Source organism: Cyprinodon variegatus, unplaced genomic scaffold (genome assembly GCF_000732505.1).
Source record: "Cyprinodon variegatus isolate N-32 unplaced genomic scaffold, C_variegatus-1.0 Scaffold244, whole genome shotgun sequence".
Classification (NCBI taxonomy): domain Eukaryota; kingdom Metazoa; phylum Chordata; class Actinopteri; order Cyprinodontiformes; family Cyprinodontidae; genus Cyprinodon; species Cyprinodon variegatus.
The window spans coordinates 672,925-686,887 of NW_015150697.1; the positions used below are offsets into that span (position 1 = coordinate 672,925).

Genomic DNA, 13,963 nt, shown 5'->3' on the forward strand with positions numbered 1-13,963 from the left:
TTATTTTAATCTAATCCCCCTAAATACATTTCCTGTAGAGAAACCTAACTACTAAACAAAGTACACCTGAGTGGAAACCGTTTTCAAAATATACAGCTGTTCTGTGAAAAGACAGCATTGGTGAACATTGAGAGCAAGGAATCCAACAAAATGGTCAGGGGTCAAATTGTGGAGAAGCTAAAAGGTTAAACACAAATGTTCCAAACTTTAAATATCTCAGGAAGCACTTTTTTTTATTATCAATTATTAAAAACTGGAAACAGCAGGACGCAACTAGAAACCTACTGAGCCTGAGGAAGCTGCAGAGAGCCATGGTTTATGTGTAGGGATCTGATGACTAGTGATCGTGCACAGAGTAGCAAAAGGAAAGTCATCGCCTAAAGAAAACCATTAAAAATCCTGTTTACGAGCCATGTAGGACAGAGCTGTTTTAAGTTGAACTTTTTAGCCTTTATACACCTCTATAATAGAGGAAAACACTGCACATAATGCAAAATGCACTATCACCATACTGAGGAATGATGCCAGAGTTGATGGATGGAGCTAAATGCATGGAAATGCTGGAGGACAATAGGAGGATTTGATTTGTAAATAACAAAAAAATAATAATAATATCACAAATGCTCAATTAATCAGACATACTTTAATCAGACATACATACTAGTTTTTGTTGGTCTACAACATTAAACACAAATAAAATCCTTTGTGTTTTTTTTTTTCTGAAATCCACTGCAATGTAAACATCACTATGGATAAGAAAACAGTCACTGCATAAAGATTGGTCCTTCTACTGCTAAAAGAAACACAACATCACAAACATATTTGACTTTGCGAAACCAACTATCATATTTTAAGAAACAATACTCTAATAAATCTGCAGTATATATTCCAGTAAATCCAACAATAAAAGACACAATATACACAATGTGTCTTTTAGAAAAGCAACATATGTGTGTGTGGGAGGAGGTGTAAAGTAAAGAGAAATAAAGATGAAAGGAATGTCTCCAGAGAGTGGTACATTCCAGCTCTCTGTAGGATGCTATGCAGATTAGCTTCTCTTATAGGTGGAAATGGGGTCAAAGGTGATGGCTGCTGTAGTTTGTTATCAGAGCAACAAGGGACCGGAGATGATGTATATTTAAGGAGATCAGAAGATCCACTTTAAGTTAGCTGCTCATTTAAATGTAACAGAAACACATAATGTAACATCTATTGTGTTCATCTAATTTAAGGTAAATAGACGATGAATATCACTTGCTTTCATTACATTAGGGAATCTGATAAAAGGTAGCTCTACTATAAGTCTTGTAATAATATATTTGCTTTCCACATGCACTATAGGAGAGATAAAGGTAATCAGCAGATAAGCAGATAAACAGCTGATATCATCTCCATTGTCACCCTGGCTTTGCTTCCACTTTCAGGCTCAACACAGAAAGAGTCTTTGACCGGGTAGAGTACAGTAAGCAGGGTTTATCAAGCATCATTTTGTAGTACCTGGACTTTAAAAGTCAGAAATTAAACTTACAGGCAATCTAATCTAATAGTTTAGTTGTTTTCTATTCATTTAATTTGCTTAACAGGAATCAGAAGAGAAGAAAGAATAAGTTGGGTTTGTCAAACACTTACCTGGTAAAATCGCCTTTAGCTTCCTGTGGAAGAAAAGCAGAATAAATGAGTAAAAGGTATTAGACTTTATGAGTTATAACTGAGCACTGACCATAAATATTGTGTTTATGTTCTGTTTGTAGAGGCAAAAGAGTAATAAACATTAAACATCCATTCAGAGGGAAACCTTTGAAGTACTGCAGAGCGGATACCTGATACTGAACATCTGCACCTGCACACAGGGGGCAAACGCGCTCAAACACACAGAAATATAAACCATTCAGTCCACGCTGTGTAACGCGACCTCATGTAATCACAGTTAATTGAGTGACCTGCTCTGACGGACGACTAGGAGGAGAGGGAAGGATGAAGGTAATGAGAAGTTTTTTATGTTGACGGCAGGAACCTGATGTTATTTTCCCAATCACTATAAAATGTATTTAATAGAAACATATTTACTGCCAGTCATGAATGTTTTATTAGCAGAGATGTTAATTCATAAAATAATGATGAAGAACTACAATTTAATGAAATATTTAAATAGAACTTTCAAGAGGCAAGAAATGATTAGTGGATTTGAATACCCCCATACAACATGTGATAAAACTGATGGGCAACCTCACATATATGTTATAAAGCACACAAAAACACTTTCTTACTTGCAGAATATAGGAAGCCAATTCAAAGACCACCTCACTGTCCACTTCTATGAGCTCCTGCAAAAAAAAACATCAATCAGATTAAAACCAGAAGATTTGAATGACTCGATTTAGCAGATAGCAACCTGTTAAATAACAAACATGGCCTGTTAAAATCAGTGCATAACTATTTTCTGCACTAGACACATTTCTCACTCCTCTAATCTCTTCAATCAGAGTTTAAAGGGGATATAAAGTAGGGTTTAGGTTTTTAGTGAAAAAAACACAATAGAAAATGATCCTCTAATCATGCTACATAGAATGAATACAATTGTAAAAGTGGTAACTTTTTTACCACCAACGTGTGAGATACTATCTCCAAACACCAAACTGGACAAAGGGATAAGGGTCAACAGGATGCGAGTAGTAGGTAAGCTATGCTAGGAATCCACTTCTTAATTGGTTAGAAGTTCAGACGGTCTGGGTGAAATACGAGAATGAGAAAACCCACAGTGGGTTTACCACCCAGGATGACCACAAATTACTTTTGTCTTTTCTTCCCCTCCTAACTGTATGTTCTTCTATGGTGAAACAAAATACTGCGCTATGTTCAAAGGACTCAACTAAATTTAAGTCCTGCTCTTTGAAATGATTAAAATCATCTCTGATTATCTTATACTGAAACTGGAAGAAGTAAAAATTGTTGCTTTAGTCCATTTATTTAGCTTAATCAATGTGGGAGCTGCTGGGCTGTTTCTCAGCTAACTATTCCTATAATACTTTACATCTACAAATAACAACAGTTTATCTTTTATATATACACACTATTGATTTTAATGCAGAAAATAAAGGATCTCAAACATTTGTTAAAAAACTGCCACATTTTGATCAATTATAATCATTGTCATTGCCAATGGTGAATAATCATCAAACCTAATAGTAACTGACATGTAATATTACTCTGTCTATTATGAATTTATCTTTTTGAAAAAAAATGAACAGAAAATAATATTCTAACTTCTTCAGAGTATGATGACCTCTTGTGGACAAAACACACAACAGCTAAACACAGCTGTCAATAAAGTAGTGATGGAGGTGTACATACATGGGTGGGCAGTACAGTTTGCACTAATTCCTTGCGTACAAACACATTTTTTCTGCATCTCTCGTACTCTGATATACTCATATATGTATAGTTTCATATATATGTTCAACTGGAATTGCTAAGCCTGAATAAATGTGCCACAGCAGTGCCATATGGCAGTAAATGTGTCAAATAATTCGCTAACTGCTGGAATGTGGAGCAGCACACAGCGTGAAGGCTAACAGCTGATGCAAACTGTTCACATTTTCTGCTTCATAAAATTGTGTGCAGGACAAAGATGCAGGTTTTCCTCATGTGGCCTTTTTTCATGTTCATCTCACTCAAATGGTTTCAAACTATAAACAATCTTTGTTTTGCAACAATAGTCCATGGTAAACATAAAAAACACTAATGGAAAAAATAGTTTCAACATAACCCCCTTTAAAAACCTAAAGTACGTTTATTTAGATAGACAACAGTTTTTAACACGTTTTTTTTTCCATTGGTCTGATGTAATATTCCTATCTTAAATGTGGTTTAATTAGCTGTGAATGGAGAATTGTCAGTATTAACAGGATCTAAGGCTTAAAGCTATACATGGTTCTAGTGCTGCAACTAACTTTTTTTTTTTTTTTTTGCAAACTGATTAAACTGTCAATTATATTTTCAATAATCGATTAATAATCGGATAGCAAAAGGTTCCTTAAAAAAGCCCTTTAATAAAATCAAACCAGGTGAAACTTTTCCGCTTGAGGCCTTCTGGATAGAGAATATTGACAGACAAAAAAGTATTTTTGTCTTAAATGCAAAATGTTTTGATATTTTTTTTCCAATTTTGGTATAACTGCTGCTCAAGGGTTGCTCTGTCAGCTAAGACATTTTTTTAAGTCTCTACACTCAGGTTAACAGTTCATGGATTATTCAAAGAGTTAACAATTATGTCAATAATCAATTAATCACGATTAATCGATTAATTGTTTCAGCCCTACATACAGTAGTTAATTTAAGTAAACTGAGTCACTGAATAAATAAAACTTTTCGAAACTTTTCTTATGTACTGAAAATGATTGATAAAGCATATCTACAGCTCCTGCTATATTTGGTGGAATATCAAGTTGAGTATTAAGTTACAGGATAAAAGCATGATGTCTTTAGGTCCTGCCATACTTAGAGCTAGATATGCGACCAGTATCACTCCGTCTATCTACCATGATTTCTATTAATTTCACCAGAAAAATAGTAGCTACCGTTTATTGGCAGATCATTGCCACTGTAGACTTAACTTTAATTCACACTAACCAGCTTTGATGTTTTAAGGATAATGGTGCTTTTAAGCACCTAGTTGTCTTCAAATTACACTTTTTTGCCCCTAAATCTCCTTTTGATGCCAATACAAGAGATTTTAGGAACAACAAGTAAAACCCCAGAGCATAAACATATCGTAATTAAAAAGAGAAGTGGTCAAATATCAGACTGCAATTATGCCAGAGCCAGGTTGATGGCTACAGAAAGTGTTCTCATCATATTGCTGAAGGGCATTCAATGTTTTGTGGATGGATATAATGAACTTGAGAAAATCCAATGAAATCCGGCACAGAATTGATTGTTCTTTAATCATTGCAGCCTGAAAAGTAATTGCTGAAAAGCAAAATTTAGTGCCGTCCATGGCAGTGATGAGCATTTACAAACATTTTAACAGCAAGGTTTGGATACTCCCATATAACACATCCAAACATAAGTAGATAGCAATGAAAAACAATGAGAAGCTTTTACCTTATAAATGATGGACTTAGCATTGAGAAAGAACAGTTCAATCGTTGCGTTGTCCTTCAGGTAGGAAATGCTTTCAATGTAAAACCTAAAAGCACAACAAACATGAGAAACATGTCGGTTAAGTTGACAAATAAACATCTGGGAGTTTTATCTCACATCAGCTTTGGCTCATGTCTTTCTCTTGTAATAGCGTACAATAATTAAAATGACCAGCGGAGGGCGCACCATACCAAAAACTAAACATGCACACAATCGTCTCTGTAGTGTAACACAAAATATCCATCCACCAGTGTTGGCTGGCTGTAATCCACTGTTAATCTGTTACTGTCTACACATTCTCCAAACTAAATAAGTACACACCTGCTCTCACAGACTTTTAATGTTCAGACTCTGTCTACTGCTGTGAAGCATCAGGAAAGATCTGGTACCAAAACACGCTGTTGAGAGAAGCACAGTAACCCACTTCTGACAGAGCGGTGAGCGGGGTACTAACATAATAATGCCGACTAAATTTAGCTCATGAATACATGCAGACCCAGAGGGGAGTAAGAGTGGTGTACTGGGAGCCTGCACATTGGAAGCTACTCGAGTGGAAATCTATCAGAAAGATTGTGAGTGCTACAGATGCTCTCACATGCCCTATCGTACGTCATGTGATGCTTCATCAAAACCCTTATAAGCACAAATGTGTACACCCCAGTAGAAACGTGAAGCAAAAGCATCCATACATGCTGAACTTGCACACGTTTTGTCGCAGTCAAGCTTCAATGAACTGTACTGAAGCTTCATGTGACAAAAATAAGGTGATTAATGCTGAAGTGAACAAAAATTAGGGTTGATTATTTCAAACAATAACAATTTACATTGAGATAATAGCTGATCAATATCAGTAGAATATATGTCCAATAGAATGTCCAATTATTTCACTGAACTCATATCCAATACAGCATGGCATTCTGTGGCGTAGGAGAGGGAAGGATATAGCTACTCTAACAGTTTGTGGCAGGACTATAAAATAAAGGTTATGTCTAAATAAGGTTCACACTTTTATCTCAAATATAAAATAATAATAATTATAAATATCAACTGATGGGGGAGGCCTTTATTAGGATGCATTTTTAGCGCTACAATGAAACGTGGCTTTTAAATCACAAAATATAGACTTATATATGCCTTTGTGTTCAGCTAAATGTATTTTTATACTCCTGAAGGAACAACCAAATACTTTAAAATTCACCTAATCAGCAAATATAAATTCTCTGAGTGTAATCTAGTATAGAAACTGCTGTTCCATGAAGGACTGAGTTGTTTGCATCTTTTAGAGAAGAGAAAAACGTTAAAAAAAAACAACTGTAATTTATGGCCATGTTGGGAGAAAGTAATAGGACGTCTTTCATAAAATTGGACATCAAGTTGGTAAAGAACCCCTTAAAGGAGACACTCAGAAGCTCAATGATGTTAGTACTTGGTGCTGTGTATAAATGGAGGTGAGATCAGTGTATACAATGAAACGTATGCACATAACTCTGGAAGCACATGTGGATCAGTGGGTTGATGCATTTGGTGTGTGAGTAGGTATTGAGTGTAAGGACTTGTACGGTTGATCGATAGTTGAGAATTTGAACAGCTTTACATATTGAGCTGCAAGAAAAAATGCGAGGAGCTTTGTCAATATTCATTCTGAACATTTAATTAAAGCCACCCTGCAAATGAGACACACACATGTCCACAAACACACACTGTAGGCAAGAACCCTTCCTAAGATGGGTGAAGTCCCACACATTTATAGGGAACCTAAAGAACACTTAAATACCACATAAATATGCAAAGCATGAATATTTCATGCAAACAGAAGCACACAAACTCAAGTATTGTTCCCATTGGACTATATGGTGAGAGAGATAAGAGATAAAGGCCTGACATTTGGAATGATTGCTTTTAAAGCAAAGTCTGGATTGTGCAGATCTACTCAGTGAATCTATAAAATGTGGCTGGGAAGTATTTGAAAGAGGTTTCACCCAGTGTGACATTTGCAGAGATTGAGGTTAGCGTCTAGTCTGAACTGTGTTAGAGGGAAATGGGGGTTGCAGCTTCAAAATGGTGTCAAAGTTCACAATAACCCCCCACCCCCACCCATTCCAACCCTCAAACACCTATTAGTCTATGTAAATACATAAAGCGAGACCCTCATCCTTCACCCTGCCCAACCCTTTGCCACCACATACAAACTTTGTCATTTAAAACTCTTCTGTGCCTGACATTTGATACAGACCAGGTCTTGAGTAAGACATTAGGTATCGATGAAATCTACATCACTCTTAGCACCTATCGTTCTTTAAATATGAGCATGTGCAGAGAACAGGTCTTTGGTATACAGTCGGTTCTTTGCATCCATCAGGCTACTATCTGTTTTTAGCAAAGACTATGATTTAAGCTGCTTTTCTGAAAATAAAAATAAATTATAGTTTGTTCAAGGACAAAATTCCCACTGTAACTGGTAGCAAAAAGTATGCTCCATGCCAGGAAATCTTGAACAACCCATGTCTAAATCCCTTTATTGTCCCATAATGGGGAAATTCACTCTCTGCATTTAACCCATCCCCTTTGGGAGCAGTGGGCTGCCATTGTGTTGCGCCCGGGAAGCAGTGCAGGGTTAAGTGTCTTGCTCAGCAACACAGAGTGCAGGCTGTGGGCATCGAACCGGGTACTTGCAACCTTCTCAGAGCATTAGCGCACTGCTCTCAACCACTAGGCCAACCCTATACGGCCTTAAGTTTGTGGCCCTGAGATAAATTAAGCTTAAAACAAAGGGTGCCATGTTTTGGTAGCAAAATACATAATTGTGACACGGAGAGAGTGGAAAAGCGGGTGATTTTCCATACGGGAAATGAATAGGTCATGATGACGCCAATAATCGATGGTAAAGTAAACAAAGCATGCATGGCCAACTAAACAGTGCCTTGTCTCTCAAAATCGGACGTAGATTACACTCGTTGCAATATTATTGACGCGTAGTGCAGGAATTATATCTAATCTGAGGAAACATCTGGTTAAGCACAACATTTTGTCAAGGCTGAAGAGAGCCTCAGATCTACTGTTTCAACCCCTGTGTTCGTCATGTTAGCACGAATGCAGCAGCCAAAAGGAGAAATATTTGAGACATTTGATGTAAACAGGGACAATGAAGAGGCATGTGAGGAAGCTGCATTATCATCTTCATCTGCTCCAAGTTAGCAGGCTTAGTGTTCAAGATAATGTTAGCGTGGTAACGAATATTGAGTACTGACACTGATTCCCAGATACTGAGGATCAGTTCTGATGTGAACAGTACCAATCCCTAGGCTTCATCTTAAAAAGGTTGTTCATGCTTGAAAAAATAACAACTTAAATTTCGCCGGAATTAGAATAATTTAGGAAATAAGAGGGGGCTTTAATTCCTCCATAGCGATAAAAACAACAGATTTCCAGTTATTGAAATTACTTTACTGGAGTTCTGGCCTCCAACGTTGAAAGAACAATTTTCACAGCAGTTTTTCCCTCCTTAATTAACAAAATCACTTAAAAGTACCTTTTGCCCTTCACTTTGTCTAATCATTAAATCTCTCTGATGATCTTCTGTACAGAAGTTCTTTCTTTTAAAGAGTACTCTTGCTTCAGCAAGGCATTTTGCATAAGATTTACATGCAAAGCATACTGAGGCAGAGTAAAAGGTTGCTGATTGGCTGAACGACACTGTGGCAGAAGTTAAGCACTGAGGTCAAAGCTATTTCATAACTTATCTTATTAATCCTTCCCTACTACTCAAAAATCTACTATATGCACAAAAGCACATACATGCTGACACACACAACTTTACCTTTTCTTCACACGGCTATTAAGGAGATAAATCATGAAAGTTGAAGTTAAAGTTAAATAGACTTACCTGACACAGAAGTAGAGAACAATAGGACCAGACTTTTTAGGGAATTCATGCTCTAACACCCTTCGGTCCAGCTGAAGCCAGCTAAAATGGCCCCTGTGGAGGATAACAACCAGTAAATACTATTAACTAAAGGTGTTTGGGCAAATAGGACAGATTTATATACATTCATCACATTGCAATTCAATTTAATACTTTAGACTGTGTAATCTGAGAAGAAACATTAAAGAATGGAAATATAAATGACTTTTTTATGAGATGGGGCACCTTCATACACCACAGCGGCAGAGCTACTGACATCAGTTTTCTAAATGAGGTCACAATATCTAACGAGCCATTACTAGTGCTGATTTAAAATTGAAATGATCCACACTCACTACACACAAGGAGGGTGCTACAGTATTTTTTTATGAATATTTGGACCAGACAGTCCTGATCCTTTTTCCAACACAAAGTATTTTGACAATAATAAAAACAACACAACTGACAAGAGTAACCACACAGAATTTATATACAACAATAAAATTTAAATGTTTTCATCTTAAATCATAACCACTACTGAGTATAAATATGGAAACATTAAAACAATTAAAGGTTTACTAAGTGGCAAAAACAACTCTTCTGGAATGTTCTGACAGAAGAATTAAAGAAATTGCTCAACATAAAAAAATGAAGCCAACGAAACACATCCTGACATGTCTTTAGGTTGATGCTGCAAGCAATTCTTTATAAGAAGATGTAGAGAAATGATGAAGGAAGTTGAAAGGGTAAGACATCCCATCTAACTATTGCATGGCTCTATTTACAGCTGGAGAAAAAAAACTGCAGCGACAGCTTGTCGCCCTGGTAACCCTGCATGGTCTCCTGTGCAGCATCCCTTTCATACTATCCTCTTTCCCCCCACCCAGCCCCCAACCCTTCTTGACAGCTGAACAGTATATGCTCTCTCTGGACAAAAGTAACAAATGATGCGATTCCTCCAGAGTAAAGTGGACTGCTGTAGTGGGTTGGCATTGCTAACAGTATCTATGACAAATGTAAGGGTGAAGAGGAAAGGTCAGTCTTCCTAGGCAGAATTTGCACTGGAGCAAAGCAGAAAACAAGGTGTGATGTTTGACTGTATGCAAATCAGTTAGATTTTTGCATGACCATCCTGCGATGGTGCTTTGTCTTTCTAGGCCACAAAGCCATAAAATTTGTTTATCTCTTTTGCATTTAAAGCACAGCAGAATCTTGCCTGTCTAAAAGCAAACCAGAAAGAACCACTTCTATTCCATAAGAGAAGAAACATTTCATGATTTGCTAGACTGATTTTTTTTAAATAGATTAAATAGTAATATTTAGTAATATTTCAAATTAAATTGAATCATTTCACTAAAACAGACCAAGAACAAACCAGCCCAACATTTGAAAGTAATCTAAAACTCTTACTTTATTATTTCTCTAACTGCAACATCTAAGCTAACAACAGGGTCAGTCCAACATGAGCTCAAGCCAACAAAACTCTGACCCTATTAAATAGATAGAAAAATATAAGAAGTTGCACAATAGATCAAAATGATCTATATTATACTATGGTGTTATGTTTCTGTTTCATTAAGGTTTATGTTTAAAGCAACGCATTGTTTATTGGGTATTAAAACTAATATGCCTAATTATTTTTTAAACCTACTGTAAGAACATTGATCATAAGCTATCTGCATCAATTCTCATCAGCCCTTTACAACATAATTCAGTAAAATTAAAAAAAAATACTTTATCAATCACAAAGGGAAATTAAACATTGCAGTAACTCATAGGTTTTTTTTGTTGTTGAAAAATTTGAACTTTTTCACTGGACTTTGCGTCAACCAATCAGAAGAGCCGATTAAGGAGTTTTTTGGGGGAGACAGACACTACATGCAAGCTGTCATCGCTTCTGCAGAGCTGTCTGCATATGAAAAATACATAAAGGGGTTAAACTTCAAAGGTTTAAGAAAAAAGCCAAGAGAATGTATTATGTACAAGGAAAAGAGAGCGAGCTCTGCTCATTATTGCTGCGCTAAACTCCCCCACAGGCTGGCCAGGGCAGAGAGCTTTCTGTGGGGAGTTCCAAGACTGCAGGCCGCTGATATGCTGGAGGTCTGGTGCTCCTAACAAGAACGGTATATTTTAGTAGGATCCTTATTCTGATGAACTGACTGCACAGATGATGTTTTAAGGTGGTCTTTCTCACTTAAAAACATGTTAAAGCTATTTTTTAAACTTATCAGAGTAAAAGCCGCTCTCCAGAGAACAGAGCAGATAAACAACCAGCGCGGAGCAGCCATAGCTTCGAAGCGTCAAAGAAACTTGAACAGCGTTTGACTCAGCGTCCAAATTTCTCCATTTAAGCAAGTAGCTGCAACTCAGCTACTTGTCCATGTTTTATGTTCCCAGTGACTGCAGAGTCATCTGAGTGTTTCTGCAGATGACAGGACTCTGTCTGGTTCTGGAAATCAGTTGTGTATAAAGTGAAAAGGAATGGTGAGAGTACCGTCCCCTGTGGTGCTACTGTGCTGCTGAAAACTTGACCAGACAGTTGACCCTTCAGTCTAAAAAACTGGGGTCTGTTTGTCATGCAGCCATTGATCCAGGCAATTGTTGTTGCCTCCACCTGAGTTTTCTGGGGTTTCTCACAAAGACAGTCAGGCTGAATTGTGTAAAATACACTGGAGAAATCAAAGGACAAGGTCCTCACAGTGCTGTCTGCCTTGTCTAAATCACAGTGGGTTTGTTTAAGCCGGTGTAAAATATGTACAATAAAGCATGTATGATGGTAAAGTTTCTTAAATTTGCCTTTAAACAGGCTGGAGTGTATATCCTCCCATTGTTAGGTTTCTGCAAAGAACATATTAAAACATTAAACCTCACCAAGTTAAATAAATAGTCTGAAAGGATGTGCAAAAAAGTATCCAACCAATACAGAACTTTATCAACAATTCATCAATATTTCTACGATTCTCAAATGTTCTCTCCAGCTTTGGAAAACACTTATATTTAAGACGTATCCAGATGACATATGAACTCTTTATGCACAAACAGCTTGTTTTTTAATGCAATTTCAGTGTGCCTTACGTTTCATCTGTATAAGCAATTCCAAAGTATTCCTTCTCCTTGAGGTTGAAGTGAGAGGCCACGAGGTCTAGCAAGTCCTTTGCCATCAATTTGGGCTACAGAGAGAAACAAAGAACAAAACATAACTTTGAGTTAGATTGCAGATTAGTTAGATTACAATTAGAACCGTCTACTCATGACGTTCCATAACTTTCCATACAGTATGAGAGTTTTCATTTAGAGTAGGTCAATTTGAAGCCTATTGCTACCATCATATCGGCTACTGATTCAGAAAAATGACAATGCAGTTAAATAAATATAGAGCAAAAACAGCAACTGAGCATGTGTGAAAAGTTTGGTATAGGATAGTGAGAGGGTTGAGCACAGAAAAGATGGATGGAGTTTGTAAATGCTGCTGACAGTGCAGGTACTCTGTCCTTCCCTTGCCCTCCCATTACTTTCCTTCTCTGATCCACACCTCCACTGCAGCGTCATGGTTTACAGCTGAATCACTGTATTGCAGACATGGCTATAGCTAGCACACTAGCTAACCTAATGAATGATGGCTAGATTTTTTTTATCATAACAACTATTTAGCATTGCAATGAAGGGATCATCTTAAAACCAAGCAGAGGAGAGGTACTAAGGCCATATGCTGCTGGTTTGTCACATCCTGAGTAACAGTACGCCCAACCCTGAGGTTAACCATGGGTGTGCCACACTGCCTACATTCATACACTCATCACACACATAAGGAAGACGTCTTTCTTGGCCACTTGGACAAAAAATCAGAACAAGAGGGATATATCCTGCATAGGAACAAATATGCAAAGAAATTCGGATACACATGCCATGCAAAGACATTCGAGTGCAGATGAGCATGGAGTTTCAGTAGACTCATCCAATCCCTTTCCTGCACCACTAGGTTCTGTGTCAGAAGCTACTGAGAGCTATTTAGAGAAAAGGAGGTGATGTCATACAGCCCAAACACACACACACATCTGCACTGACCTAGATCCAATAAAGGGACGCTGCCTACATTTATTACAGTTATCCTGCTACACATAAAGGCTCTGGAGAGATAAGAATTGAAGGAGGGGTTGGGATAAGATTAAAAGTGGACTCATCTTGCATAACACTTGCATTAAAGGGATTAAAGCTGGACCTACCATAATTAGACGATTCGTATATATCTGGTTATAATCGTGCTGTCACTGAGATGTAATCTATCAGGTAAAAATCTTTTTTTTTTCTTTCCAGAAAGTAACAAATAGTAACGGTCGTTAAAATTTAATGTGTAGTCATTAGCAGTCAGCATCTTGATGAAGGCAGACAGGTTTAAGAGCAATATGAATTTGGACAATTTGGAGAAATATGATGAGACATTTCACAAACTAAGCACCTCTCTACTTTAAAAAAGCACAAATTACAGGAATACATTCTGTAACTAATAAGGGTGATTGGAGTGTTTTATTTATTTAATGAATGACAGAAGAGGATATGATGAACGGCTTTAATCATTAGGGAAATTCAAACAACTTCAGAATCTCATAAAGAGAAAAATGTATTTACACATAGAAAGCTCAGAAATTACAGACAGTTTATTGTGGACAAAATCCATTCCATCTCCGAGCCTAAAGATTGTGGCTCTTCAAGAGAATAGCACCAAACATAAAGGTCTATGGTGGGAAACTGATGCTAAATTGACTTGGATATGAAAAGTAGTTTGTCTAATATCCCAAGAGAATCTTTGCATAATTCTCTGACAGTTTTCTATTCTAAGATAATTCCTACGTGTTTGCATGCACACACCTTTAACAAGTCCACGGCCTTTTAAAAGAAAGATTTTAAAGCTAAGTTTTATAT

General features: G+C 37.0%; 1 protein-coding gene across 8 annotated transcripts in view; it reads right to left on the reverse strand.

Moving 5' to 3' along the window:
* The window catches only part of frmd4a (FERM domain containing 4A), a 127,229-nt gene that overhangs the window by 22,610 nt on the left and 90,656 nt on the right, over positions 1 to 13,963 (reverse strand). For all 8 annotated transcript variants that reach the window (XM_015381912.1, XM_015381913.1, XM_015381911.1 and 5 more), the window contains 5 exons: positions 12,119 to 12,213; positions 9,026 to 9,118; positions 5,104 to 5,188; positions 2,268 to 2,324; positions 1,630 to 1,652 (listed from right to left, as the gene is read on the reverse strand). In XM_015381912.1, coding sequence (XP_015237398.1) covers positions 1,630 to 1,652; positions 2,268 to 2,324; positions 5,104 to 5,188; positions 9,026 to 9,118; positions 12,119 to 12,213 — 353 coding nt within the window. The remainder of the gene's footprint in view (positions 1 to 1,629; positions 1,653 to 2,267; positions 2,325 to 5,103; positions 5,189 to 9,025; positions 9,119 to 12,118; positions 12,214 to 13,963) is intronic.